We start from the raw sequence: 16,417 nt of genomic DNA, 5'->3' as shown, positions 1-16,417 counted from the left end.
AATGTTTGAATTGTCAGAAAATTGTAGGTATTGTAAAAAATAAAGTATATTTCTAATTTTAGAGTAGTTAGAAATTTGTCGGAGTTATAAAAATAAAAAATTGAATATAAATACTAATACTTCTTATTTGATATTAATAATCATTATTATTATTAATAAATAAGAAAAATTAATTTATAAGAAAAACCACTTTGTAGGAAAAATAGTCACAATTTTGTCGGAGAGTATGAAAAATATAATTGTCGAAATATTGTCGGAAATCACCGACGAAATTTGTGGTTGATAGTTTGTAGGAAAACTGGTCAGGAATTTGTCGGAGACAAATTTTCCTACGGGTTTTTTCGACATACAGTTTTTGTGGGAACCTTGTCGCTAACGGCCAATTCCGACATATTTCCCACTAATTCTACTGTCGCAAAATTTCCAGTTTTTTGGTAGTGTTTTGAGCATACCAAATAGGTAACATTGTCACGTCAATTGTGACACAATAATGTCATAAACGTGGGCTTTTATATCATAAGTCATTTTAATGGGTCTTTTTTATTGTTTGTAAATTTGTCACGTTAATTATGATACAAGTGGACACGATATCCACTAAATGGACAACTGTTTGTAAATAGACGAATAGAAGATCAATAGCTCATGACTCATGACACCCATCATTTTCTCGAAGGTTTGCCTTTGATATTCATAATGATAACAACTAATATGCGTGCAAATTAGGTTTGTCGTTGCTAATCTTTATTACTAGAGTGTGACCAATTTAATTAAGTAACAATTGATTCATACAATTGCAAGTAACTCTAGCAGCATCCAGATAGATTGTATGTTAAGTTCATCAAACACATATATGAATGTAACTACCTCGATTATGGCTTACACCTACGCAAACAACAAATCACTAAAATATGGTTTAACTCTAAATACGAATCATGATAATTACTTTGCATAGTTTAGTTGTTATTTAAGAGTTGCAGTGACCATAGATCTTCCATACTCCATGTGTTCTCATTTGTCGATCCGGTGACGAATGAACTTGAAATGTTCATAGTTTTTTCGCATGCAGGATAATACGATAACTCCATTGGATTAACAACGCTACATGCTTGTGACAACATCATATTCACTTGAGTATTTTGTCTGGAAGAAGTTTGTCCACTAAAACTATTGGTTTGCCTCATGTGCTTTTGAATTCTTGTCCTCCAGTAATTTTTTATCTCGTTATCTGTTCTTCCCGGCAGATGCTTTGCAATTTTCGACCATCTAACGCATTAGATGAAAAAAAGTTATATTAAAACAAGGACCCACATTGTGCTTTTTACAATTTCTAGCACATGTTACATGATGCAACATTTTAAAGATCATGTCATTATGCATGTTCTATGGCTTGATGACGAAATTAACCAGAGATCCAGGAAACCAGGACCAACAAATTCAGATGGTATGTATATGATTAATAAATTATGAATATGAGCACTTGAATTTGGAGACAATGTTTCTTTTCTCAACTGTTTAAAAAATAAACAAAAACACAAAAGTAGGCCTAATGTCATACAATAAATTTCCAAAGATAATTCAAAATTTCAAATATTCTTTTCGTTAAAAAAAGTGGTCAATAAATATAGAACAGAAATTGCAAATTCTATTAAGTTGTGCATATAAGGGTTTCCCTAAAAATTCTAAAAACAAACTAGAGAAGTTCACCAAAATAGATATTTGAGGTTCAACTTAACGAAATAAACAAAAATAAACACACACAAATAAACACACACACACACACACACACACACATATATATATATATATATATATATATATATATATATATATATTGGATCATTTCAAAAGTTTTATATATATATATATAATTTCATTCACTCCAAGTTACCGTTTGGCTGCTCATTTTAGAGCAACTTGGAAACCTCTTAATGATTCCGTTAATAGGTTATCGTTGAATCAGTCAACGTCAAATGTATATTTGGTTAACCAATTGTAAACCTTTGAATCGATTTAATTTATAAGCATGCATGTTGAATGAAGCTTCTGAATCAGTTAACACTCTTAATGGCTCAGGTGGTGGTTTCCAGACAACCCCTATAATTCGCTATGCCAATTTTCAGCTAAGCAAAATTTTACCCGCGCCTTTTATCTTGGTCAAAAATTTGTCATGCCTTTTCATTTAAAGTACGAATTTCGCCTGCGAATTAAATTTTGCCCAAATAACTTAACTCGCTGACTTAATTAGGTAAGTAATCGTTATATGTGACAAATTTAGCACCCACTTATCATTTATGCTTTGTTAGTTGATCAAATGTTAATATTTGGGAAAAAGAAATATTTATTTTCTAGTTAAGCTAGTACTATCAGTCAATTGTCTATTACCATGAATTTTAACTAATTATTACTAACCTGTTGCCCCATTTGGCATGAAGCTCCATAATCAAAAGCTGTTCTTCCGGTGTAATATTCCCCCTTCTCACATCCGGTCGAAGATAATTCAACCATCTAAGCCTGCAACTCTTTCCGGTTCTTTTCAAACCTAACCAACAACATATATAATTAATCCTAAATTTTGGGTTTATTCAATAATAATATTATATACATATATAAATAAATTCTCAATTAAGTAGCACCTGCAGATTTGGCAAGAGTGTTCCAAACACCTTCACCATGATCCGCGATGTAGTTCATAAGGATCAAGTCTTCTTCCATCGTCCATGGCCCTTTTCGAACCTCGGCATCTTGGACAGAAGAAGATGATGATGATCTTTTCTCCATTTTTAATTTGTGTGTTTGGTGAAGGAAGAAGAAGAAGAAGAAGAATTATTGATAAATGATGATGATGAAGGCCAAATTGGATTTTATATAGAAAATAATTAAGGATTTTTATTAACATTAATCGAACTCAAAAATCTTTTTACCAAACTTGGTTGTAATTATGTTAACAATTAAAATTAATGTTTATTAATTAAACATGCATGCATACATACATGCATATGCATATATATATATGATTCACTTCTAGACACGTAGCGTGTGGTTTTAATGTGTCCTAGCTTCAACTTCCACATATAATACAAATGTGGATGCACATGCAAGTATATATGTATGTATTGAATGCATGATGCATGCATAACTAATTATGATAATTAACTTAATTAAATAATTATATTAGATTATGATAAAGTGTTCACATGTGCATTGTTATCCTATAGCAGAAACTGATTAACATGCCAAACTATCCATTAAAATTTAAAAATAATAATCTAGAGCTGATAAAATATGTAGAAACATATCAAAATAATTTTCAATGGCATGCACAATGTGCACCACATCCCGAGGTCCGGGACAATGTGGCGCACGCGGACGACATGGGACGCGAACGACAACGTTGTGGGAGGCGGTTTGGCTGGGGCAGGTTCGTCTCTGCAGTGGAGTGGAAGGTGAGGGTGGGGCCGACGCTCTCACAGTCTCACTCTCTCATATCACATATATACATACATATTATACATATAACTTTACTAATTAGAAAATTATTAATGGGTTATGAGTTTGTGGAGGTTTGATGTTATTAAAGAAAGTATAGCTTTTTAAAAAAATTAAAATTTGATATGACGCTAACGTGACAATTTGTGAAGGTTTGACATTCTGGGTACTCTTAAAAGCAGTTGAGAATTTAAGGGGCAAACTTATTTATTCTAAACTCTAAAGTAAAACATGAGGGGTTTTTTATTTTTTGTTTGCAATATATTAAAAAGTTATATGTTTGATCCATCAAACAAAAAGTTCTATTGTATCATAGTACAGTCCAGTACTGATTATTAACAACGAGTATGTTGTCTTTATATGAAGTATCAGAATATATATATTAAAAAAATATATAAAAACGGAAGTATGAAATTAATTATCTTGCATTATATATAGTACAGTACAGTACAGTACTAAACAAAGAGTGCTTCTGCTTTAGTGCTTTTGGCCAACTTGATGTGTGCCAGTTGATTTTTGGTCTACATGATCACTTTTTGTTTCTTTAAAGAATAGCATCAAAGTTAATCACTTTTTAAGAATACAACATTAGCTAATTGAAAAAGAACAATTAGCCCTAAATAAACACACCCTAGCTAGCCTCTGCCGCGGATCAGCACCTTAGCACCGCTGGCCATAATGGCCGTAGTGATCCACCGATCTCTTGTCAATTCGGCTTTTTTTGTCCTATTGAGAAAGACCAAACTAGGTTCTGATATTTATCTCGTGTAGTAAGCTGCCAAGTTATTGTTTTGTGATATCTCGAAAGTCACGTGGGGACCCCTGGGTCCCTTCTATGCTTAATTCGTACATTCATAAAGTCTTCTGTTATTTTAAAAATAAAATACGTGTACGAAACCCGAAGTTTACCACATTAGAGCATCCAAAACGGGCTACTCATCCCAAGGTCCGGATGATGTGGCCAAGCAGCGGACAGGGCAAGCACAAACTTCACCATTGTGCCATAAAGTCCGGCGAAGTAGTCTGTAACTGCAACCGGCTCTGCGGACGGGAAGATATGGGGCCCACTCTATATCTCATTAAATAAAATAGAAAAGAAAAACAAGAAGAGAAGAAGGATGGATAAAAAATGGCAGCGGCTTGAGGTGAGGATCGTTAAAGTTCACCTCTTTAACCCAACTATGAGCCCTAATTCTTCAGCCGGAAATAACAAAATCTTCAGTGTAAAATTGAAGAATGAAATCAAACAATCAAGATCAAACCTGATTCGATTATGGACGGGTGTGTTAATAGAATTCAAGAGTGACGTTGAACTGAAAAAAAATGGATGAGGGAGAGATGCATTGAAGGGATGAAGAATAAAGTGATGGAGATGTGAAAAAAATTATTAACTTAAATGCTTTCACACAATAAATTGGATGTGGTTCAATGGTAGAGCACTCACTTTACTAGTGAGAGGTAAGGGGTTCAAGCTTCAATATCACCAATTTATATGAGAGATATTAGGGATGACCCTCGCTTTCCTGGGTTCGAGTCCTGATCTCACCCGGTTTTACAAGCTCCTCGCTATCGTGCCGTTTGGTAGGAGGGATGGGGGTTTTATCCGGGGAATCCCTCAATAGATGGACGAGTAGGGGCTCCGTCCGTCTGGACTCGTGGTTGGCTCAGGCTACATTTAGCAAATGAGGGCCGCGTACAGAGTACCTAACGTTACTTAGTTGGTCGTTAAAAAAAATGATGCTTTCCCACAGATGTTGCCTTTTTTTTCTAATTTTTTATTTAATCTTATATTATATTCTATTATTTCTATAATATATGCCAAATAAAAAGTATAAATAATTTACATATATAATAAAATATAAATTGTTCTATATAATTTAATTGGGGGAAAGTTCCCTAAATAACTCATTTGAAGAGAGAGAAAATTTAAATAACCCATTAATAATCAATATTCTCAAAATGGATCAACGAATTTGGACTGGAGCAACGGGATTCAAATTTTAGAAATTTTTTTTTGTCATTTTCTCTAACACTTGTTTCTCTCTCTTTCAACCTCCCTTTTCTTTTTTTTCCTTCTTCTTAATCATCATCATCATCTTCTTTTTATTCATCATCTCCGGGGATTTCTAGTTTTCGACTTTTCCTAGGAGAAAGATTTCGATAAACACAGAGTGGCTTCATCGTCAATTTCTTCATCTTCATCATTGTTACAGAAATAATAGAAATAGTTATTGAGAAACGACGAGAAATCTTGGAACTTGATCGTTTTCCGTTAATGGGTTTTCTTTTTATTCAGTGATGAAGAAGAAAAGATGATGATGATGAAGAAAAAGAAGAGAGAGGTTGAAGGAGAGAGAGAAAAAAATGTTAGAGAAAAGAACAAATTTTTTTCTAAAAATGTGGACGGGAAAGACGAAATTATTTTAAAATTTGGACGGAAAATACGGGATTCACCTTAAATTTGGACGGAGCAGACGACATTCAAATTTTGTCGCTTCAGTACAAATTTGTTGGTTCATAATAAAAAATATTGATTATTGATAGGTCATTTAAATGTTCTCTTTCTTCAAATGGGCCATTTAGAGAATTTTCCCTTTAATTGGAGAATTAGATGATGATGTGGCGGTTTGTAGAGGTTTGTTGTTGTAGAATAAATAAGGGTTTTTGGAAAAATTTTTGAATCTGACGTGAAGCTGACGTGCCGGTTTGTAAAAGTTTGTTGTTGTGGATGCTTTTGGTGTTGGAAATATGGACCGGTCTGCTTAAGCCAACGCACTCGACTGGGTTATGACTCGTAAGAGTTACACCGTGGGTAACGGACATGGACCGTTTACACTAGTTAACCGGTAACGACTAATAAACGAGATATGGACCTTTGATGAGATTGAGCTTGATATGGCCTTGGTGGCCCGACATGATTAACTAGTTAATATGTCATTAGGAAAGTTAATCAAGAGATTGAAAAAACCTAGCCACATCTCCCTCTCCACTCTCTCTCTCGGCTCCATCCACCGCCGCCGGACAGCCGCCGCAGCAAGCCAGCGGCAGCCAGCCGCAACAGCAGCCAAGCCGCATAGCCGTCTCGTGCCATCTTTCTTGCCGGTCCACTCGTGCACGTCCATCATTGGTTGACATTCTCGTTTGGTCACCTAGCGTCGTCCGTTAACTCTCGGTGTCTCAACCGGTTATTTATTAACCGATGTAAAATTAAATAATGTCTTGTATATTATTTATTTACTTTGGTTGTTTTGTCTCGTACTCGTATTGTATGTAACCGGATCCTGTATGGTTCCTAAAATTGGTGATTACTTGTTTTTGTATTCCGATGTGTATTCTATTATTAACGTGATTAATAATTATGAAACCAATTTAATTAAACCGGGTTCAATTGTTAAAACCGTTGACTGATCACCACTGGAACCCGACAGTGGTATCAAGGCCTTGGTTACAACATACGAGTCAAATCCGGTCTTTTCACCGGATCTACATCATAAACTTCAAGCTTGTTGAAGTTTTTGATCTATATAATTTTACAGGGCAATCTTGTTTTGGTCAAAGTTTTTCGTTTACTTTATTTGACCAAAATATTGCCCGATTTTATTTATATTGAATATGTAAATCTGGCCCGACTATTGTGTGTTTGTTTTTTTTGATTTTGGCCATATGGATGGTTCAAAGTTGTATTTATTTTTTGTTTTTGTTTTATGGTTTTTGACCACTTTGATGGTTCAAAATTATAATAGATAGGGTTTGATTTTTCATTATATATATTTTTAATATTGTAATGAAGAAGACCCGAGGGAAAACTGAGGACGAGCTCACGGAGTTCTTGAAGTCAGTGGGAGTTAACAAAGATGACGGGATGCACGAAGAGTCCATCCTTGTGGTTGTTTTATGTTGTGACCCCTTGACCCGATTGGTCTTGCTAATAGGCTCCAGCAAGACCAATCACCTTTATTGGCCATATAAGATTTACATAATTTGTTTGCTATTGTGGTTGCTTGCTTTATTATAATAGGTTATAATACCACCAACTTAATACCAAATAAATATTAAAATAAATTTTAATTAACCAATTATGTTTTTGCAAAATTAAACTAAATTTGATTTACCAAAACCTTATAACTTAATAGTTTATCTATTAACTTAAAATTGGTTAGTCATATCACGACAAACTTAGTTTTAACAGGTTATTTAAAACTAAGTGTCCTGAGAGATGAAAGGGTTCATCAAGTTGTCCCGATTAATACAATAAAAGTGGACTTTTACTCTATTCGGTAAATTCTAAAACTAATCCCAATTTTATGAAATCAATAGTCTATGCCATCCTACGATAAGCCGCACTTGAGGCATACTGCGAAATTTCAAGTGTTTGGAGCCATAGCACCGCACTTGTTTTGTAGCATATCCCTTCAAGGTGAAAGGTTTTCGTTGACACAAGCGGCCCTTTCACACGTGTCTATACTAGGGCGACTATTACTTTACTCTTCTGTTACGTGCTACAGCTGTCTGAAGACTAAAGTGGGCATAGATGAGGCTAAATAAATCTACTTAGGCAGTTGTTGTCTCAATAGGCCTCATAACCGAGAGTTGTGCTTTATTCACAATTGGCAATCGTTGTCAGTCTGCCTAACCATTTACTAATGTTGTGTGCTACAGCTACCATTATTAACGGGAAGCCAGATTCTCAAATACCTATTTCATTAATTTTAATTGGCTCATTAATAATAGGTTTATAACATCTAAAATACTAATTAAATTACTTTTGCTTGTTTGAATAGACGTCAACTGAAAATAACTCATCATTCACCCTCAAGACTATTCTTGAGAAAGAAAATCTATATGGCACTAATTTTCTTGAGTGTCACTGCAATTTGAGACTTGTTCTCAAAATGGCGAAGAAGCTTTATGTTCTCGATGGACCGGTTCCATTAGAGCCTAAAAACAATACAGATGCTGCCAGAAGGGTTCTTGATAAGCATAATGACAACTCCATTAAAGTCGCTTGGATTATGCTAGCCACCATGTCATCTGACCTTGCTAATGGCTTAGAAGATCTTGGTGCCTATGAGATGCTTGAGCAACTCAAGGGCATGTTTCAAAAACAAGCCCATCAAGAATGTTTCGACACCATGAAACAGCTTATCAGCTGCAAAATGGAACAGGGATACCCTTTTAGTGCGCATGTCGTCAAGATGAAAGGGTACATCGACCAACTGAAGAAACTTGATTATTCCCTGTCAGATGAAATGGCAACGGACTTTATCTTGAAATCTCTCCCCAGCTCTTACGACCAGTTCGTAATGAATTTTAACATAAATGCCTGGGTGAAGACAGTGTCGGAGCTACATGGTATGCTTAAGACGGCAGAGATGAACATTACTACTAAAACTAATCAAGTTTTTATGATTCGATATGCTGGTGTCAAGAAGCCTAACCCAAGAACCGGGGTTATAACGGTAAAGGCAAGAAGAAGGTTACTGTTGCTGCCAAGTCTGCCACCAACACTAACAAGAGTGTTGCAAAGATACCGCCACCGCCTCCTGAGGAGCGCCAGTGCTACAAGTGCAACAAGATGGGGCACTGGGTGTGTAACCGCCCAGAGCATCTAGCTTAGATAGCAAATAATAGGGCCAATGGTGAAGGCTCCTTCAAAGATATTTCTATATACGTTATTGAACTTTTCACTGTTTTTAGCAACATATGGGTATTTGATACCGGATGTGGTTACCACATCATTAATGTCTTGCAGGAGCCTGAAAACTGGAAGAAACCAAAGCAAGGCAGCATGGAACTCATCGTTGGAGATGGGAAGAGAGTCCCAGTTTTGGCAACTGGCACATATCGTTTCGCTTGTCCGTATGGCCTTGTAGTTACTTTGAAAAATTGTTTGTTTGCTTGCACTTGGTTTGACCAGAAACATAATTTCGGTTTCTTTACTTTTTGAACAAGGAATTAAGTACGTTTTTAATAGTATTGCTATTTCTGCCTACTTGAATGATATATTTTATTTTGAGGCTAAACCTCGAAATGGTATTTATGAGATTGATGTTCAAAATAACAATAATGTATTTAATCTTTCTAAACGTATCAGATTTGGCATCAATGATACATTTCTATGGCATTGCCGACTAGGTCACATAATCAAGGCATGGGTTAAAAGACTCCAATCCGAAGGGATTCTTGAATCCACAGGATCAGACTCTTTTGACGACTGTGAGTCTTGTTTAGCTGGCAAACTCGCCAGGGACTCCTTCACTCATAAAAGGGAACGAGCAAAGGATTTTTTAGGACTTATACATACCGATGTATGCGGCCCTTTCAGAACCATGCCTAGAAACCATGAAAAATTCTTCGTTTCTTTTATTGACGATTATAGTCGATATGCTTATATGTATCTTATGAAACACAAACATGAAACTTTTAAAAAGTTCGAAGAGTTTCAAAACGAAGTGGAGAAAAAACTTGGAAAAACTATTAAAATGCTTCGATCAGATCGAGGTCGAGAGTATCTCAGCTCAGAGTTCATCAATCATCTAAAAGAGCGTGGAATTTTTTTACAGCTCACTCCACCTGGCACACCACAACATAATGGCGTGAGCGAGAGGAGAAATCGAACCTTGCTAAACACTGTCCGATCGATGATGTGTAGATCTAACTTGCCTCACTCCTTTTAGAGCTTTACCCTTATGACCGCCGCCCGCATTGTTAATCTGGCTCCAACTAAAAAGGTAAACAAAACCCCATATGAGATATGGCTATGGGCGTAAACCCAATTTATCTTTCCTTAGAGTATGGGGATGCGATGCATATGCCACTAGTGATTCTGATGACAAACTTGATCCCTGCGGCGTAAAAGTTGTTTTCGTCGGATACTACAACCAAAGCGGATATTATTTCTTCCACCCTGATACAAATTTGATTTCTATCAAAAGGAAGGGCCACTTCTTGAGAAAGAAATTCTCGATCGAGGATCTGGGAATAATATTGTCGATCTTGAAGAAATTCGAGAACCACAAACAACCGCTGAGGAAGTTGGAGCGTCTAATCAACAAGATGTTGTTGCTGATACATCAGACATAAACATAATTGTTCGCAGAAGTTGTAGGACTCTATACCAAATCCTAGATACCTATGGCATTTGGATGGTCCCGAAGTCCTATTAGTAGCCGAGTCGAATGACGAACCTACTAACTACAAATCTGCTGTCTTAAATACGGAATCTGAGAAATGGCAAGAAGCCATGAACGCCGAGATGCATTCTATGCATGACAATCAAGTCTGGAACTTGGTTGAGTTACCCCCCGATGGTCGGGGCAGTAGGAAGCAAGTTGATTTTCAAAAGAAAAACCAACATGCATGGAAATGTACAGACCTATAAAGCACGGCTAGTAGCGAAATGTTTTACTCAAACTCAGGGGGTTGACTATGATGAAACCTTCTCGCCCGTTGCTATGACTAGTCAATAAGGATATTACTTGCCATAGCCGCGTCTTGTGACTACGAGATATGATAAATGGATGTCAAAACCGGTTTTCTTAATGGACACCTTTCGGAAGATGTCTATATGGTTCAGACTGAAGGTTTTGTCGATCCAAAATATCCTAATAGGGTTTGCAAACCGAATAAGTCCATTTATGGGCTCAAGCAAGCATCTTGCAGCTGGAATCTACATTTTGATGAGAAAATCAAAGAGTTTGGTTTTACAAAAATTGAAGATGAGCCTTGTGTTTACTGAAAGGCTAGTGGGAGCACTATATCATTCCTCATCATACATGTGGATGATATACTGATCATTGGAAACAACATCCCTATGGTTAAGGAAGTTAAGCACTGGTTGGGATCTTGTTTCGCAATGAAATATCTTGGTGAAGCTACTTATATTATAGGAATCAAGATCCACCGAGATAGGTCTAAGTGGCTTCTAGGGCTAAGTCAAAGTACATACATAGACAAGGTCATGGCACGCTTCTCAATGGACAACTGCAAGAAATGAGTTGTTCCCATTGCTAAAGGAACCGTGTTAAGGAAATCACAATCTCCGGAAACGGACATTGAGACAAAGCACGTGCAAGCAATTCCATATGCTTCAGCGATTTGCTCTATTATGTACGCTATGTTATGCACTAGACCTGACGTCTCGTATGCTTTAAGAATGACTAGCTATTTTTAGCAGAGTCCCGACGTTGCCATTGGACTGCAGTTTAGAACATCTTGAGGTACCTGAAAAGGACCAAAGACATGTTCTTGGTGTTTGGAGGAGTGGAAGAAGAGCTCACTGTAAGGTGTTACACTGATACTAGCTTCTAGACTGACCGAGATGATTCTCGTTCACAATCAAGATTTGTATTCACTCTCTATGGAGGAGCTATTTATTGGAAAAACTCCAAGCAGAGTGTGGTGGTAGATTCGACCACTGAATCTGAATACACAGCTGCATCAGATGCTGCTAAGAAAGCTGCTTGGATGAAGAAGTTCATCGCTGATCTCGATGTGGTTTCGAGTATTCGCAAACCAATTGAGGTGTTCTGTGATAATGCAACATTTCGGGTTTTCATATTTATATTCTTGTAATTATACCCGACCCGTTTAAGGGTTCGGGTCACTCATTTAATAAAACCGACACATTTATTGAGTATTTTTATTGTTTTAGTTTTATTATTTAACAGTTTAAATATTCAAACTTACAAGAACTTGACAATTTCCACCCAAACTCAAACTATAACCCATTTTCGTTTCCATCTATAAACTCCAGGGCCTAACATGTAAATTCTGATATAAAAATAATATATTATAACCCTAACCCACCCCCCTGATCCGACCTACTGACCCAAACCCCTCAACCCGACCTGGCGCACCCCAATGGCTTCAAAATCTTCAATTCCCGCCCGTTCTTGACCGATTATGTTAGGAAATTGGCATATTTCACCAAATAAACGCGTAACCACACTCAGTTATAGTAAACATGTGTTAATTCGTCCGTAATTTGATCAATTAACTAATTTAAGCCTAAACAAACCCTAATTTGTGATCTTATATAATCCCTTCGTATTATATCAATTAAACTCGCAGAAACCATCTCTTCCCCGTCGCCAACCTTTCCCCCATATCATTTCTAGTTTAAAATCCCATCTTGGCACCTAATTGAAGCCACTTCTGGCCGCGACTAGTTTCATCTATTTCACTATCTTAACCGCCGTTCTAATCCAATTAAAAGGTAAGTTTAGAATCGCGATTGGCCATAGATCATTAGCCCTAAACTTGTTTGATCGAACAAGGACCAAATTATCCAATTGGATAAGCTAGGGTTCATGTCCCTCAAAGGATGCGTTTATAGATTTTCGGATCTGCAAGTTTAACAACTGGTCAGGTTGGCTCAGTTGGTTGGTCCATTGAATAACAAAGGCTGGGTCGCGGGTTCGAACCCGACCTAGCCGGTTTTTGATTATTATTTTTCCTTTTTGTTTTTGTTAACCTTATTTAAGGGTTTTTGAACCTTTTAATATTGTTTATCCCCTACACAATTAAACCTTTAAATATTATAAACCGAGACATTGAGCCATTTTCCCGCCATCCTAAAACCGGTTCTTTTGTTAACTTGTATTATTACTATTTATTATTATTATTATCATTATTATTATTATTATTATTATTATTATCACTTTATTACTTATTAATTATTATCATTAGTATTTTCACAATTATTATTATTATTATTATTATTATTATTAATATTATTAATAATAATAAGATAGCAACAACAACATTAACATTAAGAAATATCCTTATAATTAACGAAAATGTACCTAATAATATTTTAATGTTACACACAACCATATCGAAATCTCAAAACCCGTCATAAATATTAGTATTTCGCTAAGATTATATTTAATTCTTGTTATTAACATCTAAGAATATTTGTCGGTTAATCTCGAGGATCTTGATCGTTTTCATCTTAGATTTTTCTTTATTTATCTCGTCCACGTTTACCCTACTCAATAATGTAAGTAAATTCACATCCCCCTTTTTACCGCATAATTTTGGGGGCGTTATGCGTTCACAACCAAATTTATTATTGATTTACACAACGATTCCAATATATGCGTTATTGAAATTGCTCGATTAGTTGATACGTGTGAATGTGATAATGTGTTTACTTTTTGTTGTGGTGGTTGGTATCTCATCCTCATCCTCATCCTCATTAGTATGATCATATGTCATCGGAGTAAACCGTTATCAATACGATTCGGTTGAAAAGACAACTTCTATTTATTGTTATACTAGTTGTAGTGATTTACAATTATCGCATGGAATTGTCTTTTATTATTATATATACTCAAAAACTGTGGTTTACTTGCTCAACTTTATGTTGACTAAAATATATATTTTCACGCATGACGCATGTAGCTTTATCGGATGAATCAAGTATTGGAAGTTGGATGAGACCTTAGGTTGCTTGATGAACGACGAACACTTTTATTTTAAGTTATTTATGTTTCGAAAATATAAATGTAATGGTATTTATTTTGAGACAATGTTTGTGCTTTTAAATCCTGATATATGAATGTATAACTTAGATATTGACACATGTATTTTACTTAGTGTCTTCTGAGCTATGATACAATCAATGTCGCGCCCCGGCATGTTCGGCCGTAGGTTGGGGTGTGACAGATTGGTATCAGAGCCGAAGGCTATAAGATAGGTGGTTAGATGTAACGACCTAGTAGCATGCTTAGTGTCCCTATACGTGTTACTGTACGTGCACCCTACTTGTTTAAATTTTTGTACATAGCTTAGCATATTTATATTGTTCATCATATACAACTGTACACAAAAGCACACACCTAATCCGAGGCTATGCCTCACTCTCAAAATTGTTTTTAAAAGTTTAGGATGATTTTTAATAAAATGGGAAATTCCTTAAGAAATCCCGCCTTTTTACTCCCCTCTCCTTGAGGATGATTCGTGGTACGGATATGTAGTAACTGTAAGAGGGACGCACTTGTTTACCGAACCCTTGACACCAAGGCTTGCGAGCCTAAGGAAGTGCAATGTGCATAAATCTCAATCAACCGCGAGACTTGGTTGCCCTCCTAGAGTGTTCGGTACGGGTGTGGAACTTATTAGGCCAACGCATATCAAACCAAACGTACCCGAATCTACTACCCTCATTGTATCAAATGTGGTCATGTGACGATCACTTTCTTAAATTTATAACCGAATTCACGGTGATTCGTGGCTAAACTCGGTTTTTCCGTATTATGTTTTTATTGAAGTTAATGGGAGAAGTATGTAAATACGGGGTGGTTCCCGAATTAATTCAACCATCTACCTCAACACCCCCCTCAATTCGATTTTAAATGATTTTGTTTAAGTTTTCAATGTTTTTCATTTTGTTGGAAGGACCCATGGTACTTCATGAAGCCTTAACCAACAAATGAATCCATTTACATTTTAAAATATGTTTTCATAATATTTAAAATGACAAGACTTGTATAATCACAACTTTCCCTAAGTAATGAAATTCTCAACCTCAAACACAATCCCAATCCTAATCCCAATCCCAATGCACGATTACTATATTTCGTCAATTTCTACACTTGCGACATTTACCCGAGTCTCACGAATTTTACACCTTTTACCCCTGCAGCAAGTCTTCTCGCCTCATCAACCGTACCCATTGCACCGGCAACTCCGGCCGCAACATGTCGTCCCGTATTGCTAAGGGCATCGTGGAAGCTGTCCCAATGATCATTTCTCAATTGCAAACTGTGAATGCCCCTTCATCATCCAAAACTCCAAACTCAATTGCTTGGTCCATCAAGCAATTCAAGGGTGCTAACCCGCCCGAATACTTTAGTGTCGACGGTGCTACCATTCTTCTCCAATGGTTCGAAGAAATGGAGAGCGTGTTCCTCTATTGTGAATGTCCTGAGGACAAGAAAACCACTTACGCCTCAAGAGTACTTAAGAAGAATGCCCTCAACTGGTGGAACGGTGAGAAGCGCACGCTTGGTGCCGAGGTTGCCATCGCCTTGCCATGGGATGACCTCAATAAACTCATGCTCAAGACGTTTTCCCCTAAACATGAGCTTCGGAAGTTGGAAGAGGAATTTTGGAATTTGAAACAAGAAAGTGGTAATGACACTGTCTACAACGATCGTTTTCATGAACTGAGCCTTCTCATCCCCCACATGGTCACTCCCCTTGAACGTGCAATCGACAAGTACATCTCGGGTTTGTCTATGCAAATCTAAGATTTCATCCTAAGTCGTGACCCTCAAACCCTCCATGATGCCATCACTCTAGCCGGTACCCTAATCGAGAACCAAGTTAAGGTCGGGACCTTGACTCAGAAGGGTTCTAAGAAGCCCAATGATAAGCCCACACTTGAGCCCACTAAGGAATGTAAGCCCGAATCCTCCAAGAATAACAACCACAACAACTCATTCCACTACCGCAACAACAAGAGAAAGCCCAAATCCTAAAATTATGTCTTAGCCCAACCACAAACCCAACAAGTTCCTCAAAACAAGAAGCCCTACACCGGCCCACACCCATATTTCAACACTTGTCAACGCCACCACCTGACCCAAGCCACTTATCGAGTGTGCACCAATTGCCACCGATTTGGCCACCTCACCCAATATTGTCGAGAAACACCTCGTGTGCAAGCCGCTCCACCGCGGTTCGCACTGACAAACCAACCCAACCGAGCCATCCCTCATGCTTCAATCATTAATCACGCTAAGGCTTGCTACAATTGTGGTGACCCAAATCACCTCCGTAACGCGTGTCCTCAACTCGCTCAAGCCTACCAAGCCTATGTTGCACCACAACCCTACTACACCTCCCAAGCCTATCAAGTGCAAATTTATCAACACCAAGTACCCCAAATCATGGCTCCTCCAACTCTTCAAGCTCAACCTAT

General features: G+C 37.0%; 1 protein-coding gene across 1 annotated transcript; it reads right to left on the bottom strand.

Annotated features, from left to right (window-relative positions):
• Nucleotides 1-446: 446 nt before the first annotated feature.
• On the bottom strand, nt 447-2,989 carry LOC143555898 (MYB-like transcription factor EOBII). Its single transcript, XM_077045368.1, has 3 exons — nt 2,634-2,989; nt 2,410-2,539; nt 447-1,263 (listed from the first exon to the last, which is right to left on the bottom strand). Exons 1-3 carry the CDS (start codon nt 2,776-2,778, stop codon nt 954-956), a joined length of 585 nt encoding a protein of 194 aa, XP_076901483.1. The 5' UTR covers nt 2,779-2,989; the 3' UTR covers nt 447-953.
• Between the last annotated feature and the right edge of the window lie 13,428 nt (nt 2,990-16,417).

This window comes from Bidens hawaiensis, unplaced genomic scaffold, assembly GCF_021521415.1.
Source record: "Bidens hawaiensis isolate Kalapana, Puna unplaced genomic scaffold, B.hawaiensis_p1.1 tig00018411_1, whole genome shotgun sequence".
Classification (NCBI taxonomy): Eukaryota; Viridiplantae; Streptophyta; class Magnoliopsida; order Asterales; family Asteraceae; genus Bidens; species Bidens hawaiensis.
The sequence above is the reverse complement of the archived record's forward strand: the minus strand, read 5'-3'. Positions and strand labels throughout refer to the sequence as shown.

Coding starts and splice junctions, on each gene's coding strand:
- LOC143555898 (XM_077045368.1), bottom strand. CDS start 2,778: ATGGAGAAAAGATCATCATCATCTTCTTCTGTCCAAGATGCCGAGGTT. Junction 2,540..2,633: donor CACTCTTGCCAAATCTGCAG/GTGCTACTTAAT, acceptor GTTGTTGGTTAG/GTTTGAAAAGAACCGGAAAG. Junction 1,264..2,409: donor CATGCCAAATGGGGCAACAG/GTTAGTAATAAT, acceptor CTAATGCGTTAG/ATGGTCGAAAATTGCAAAGC.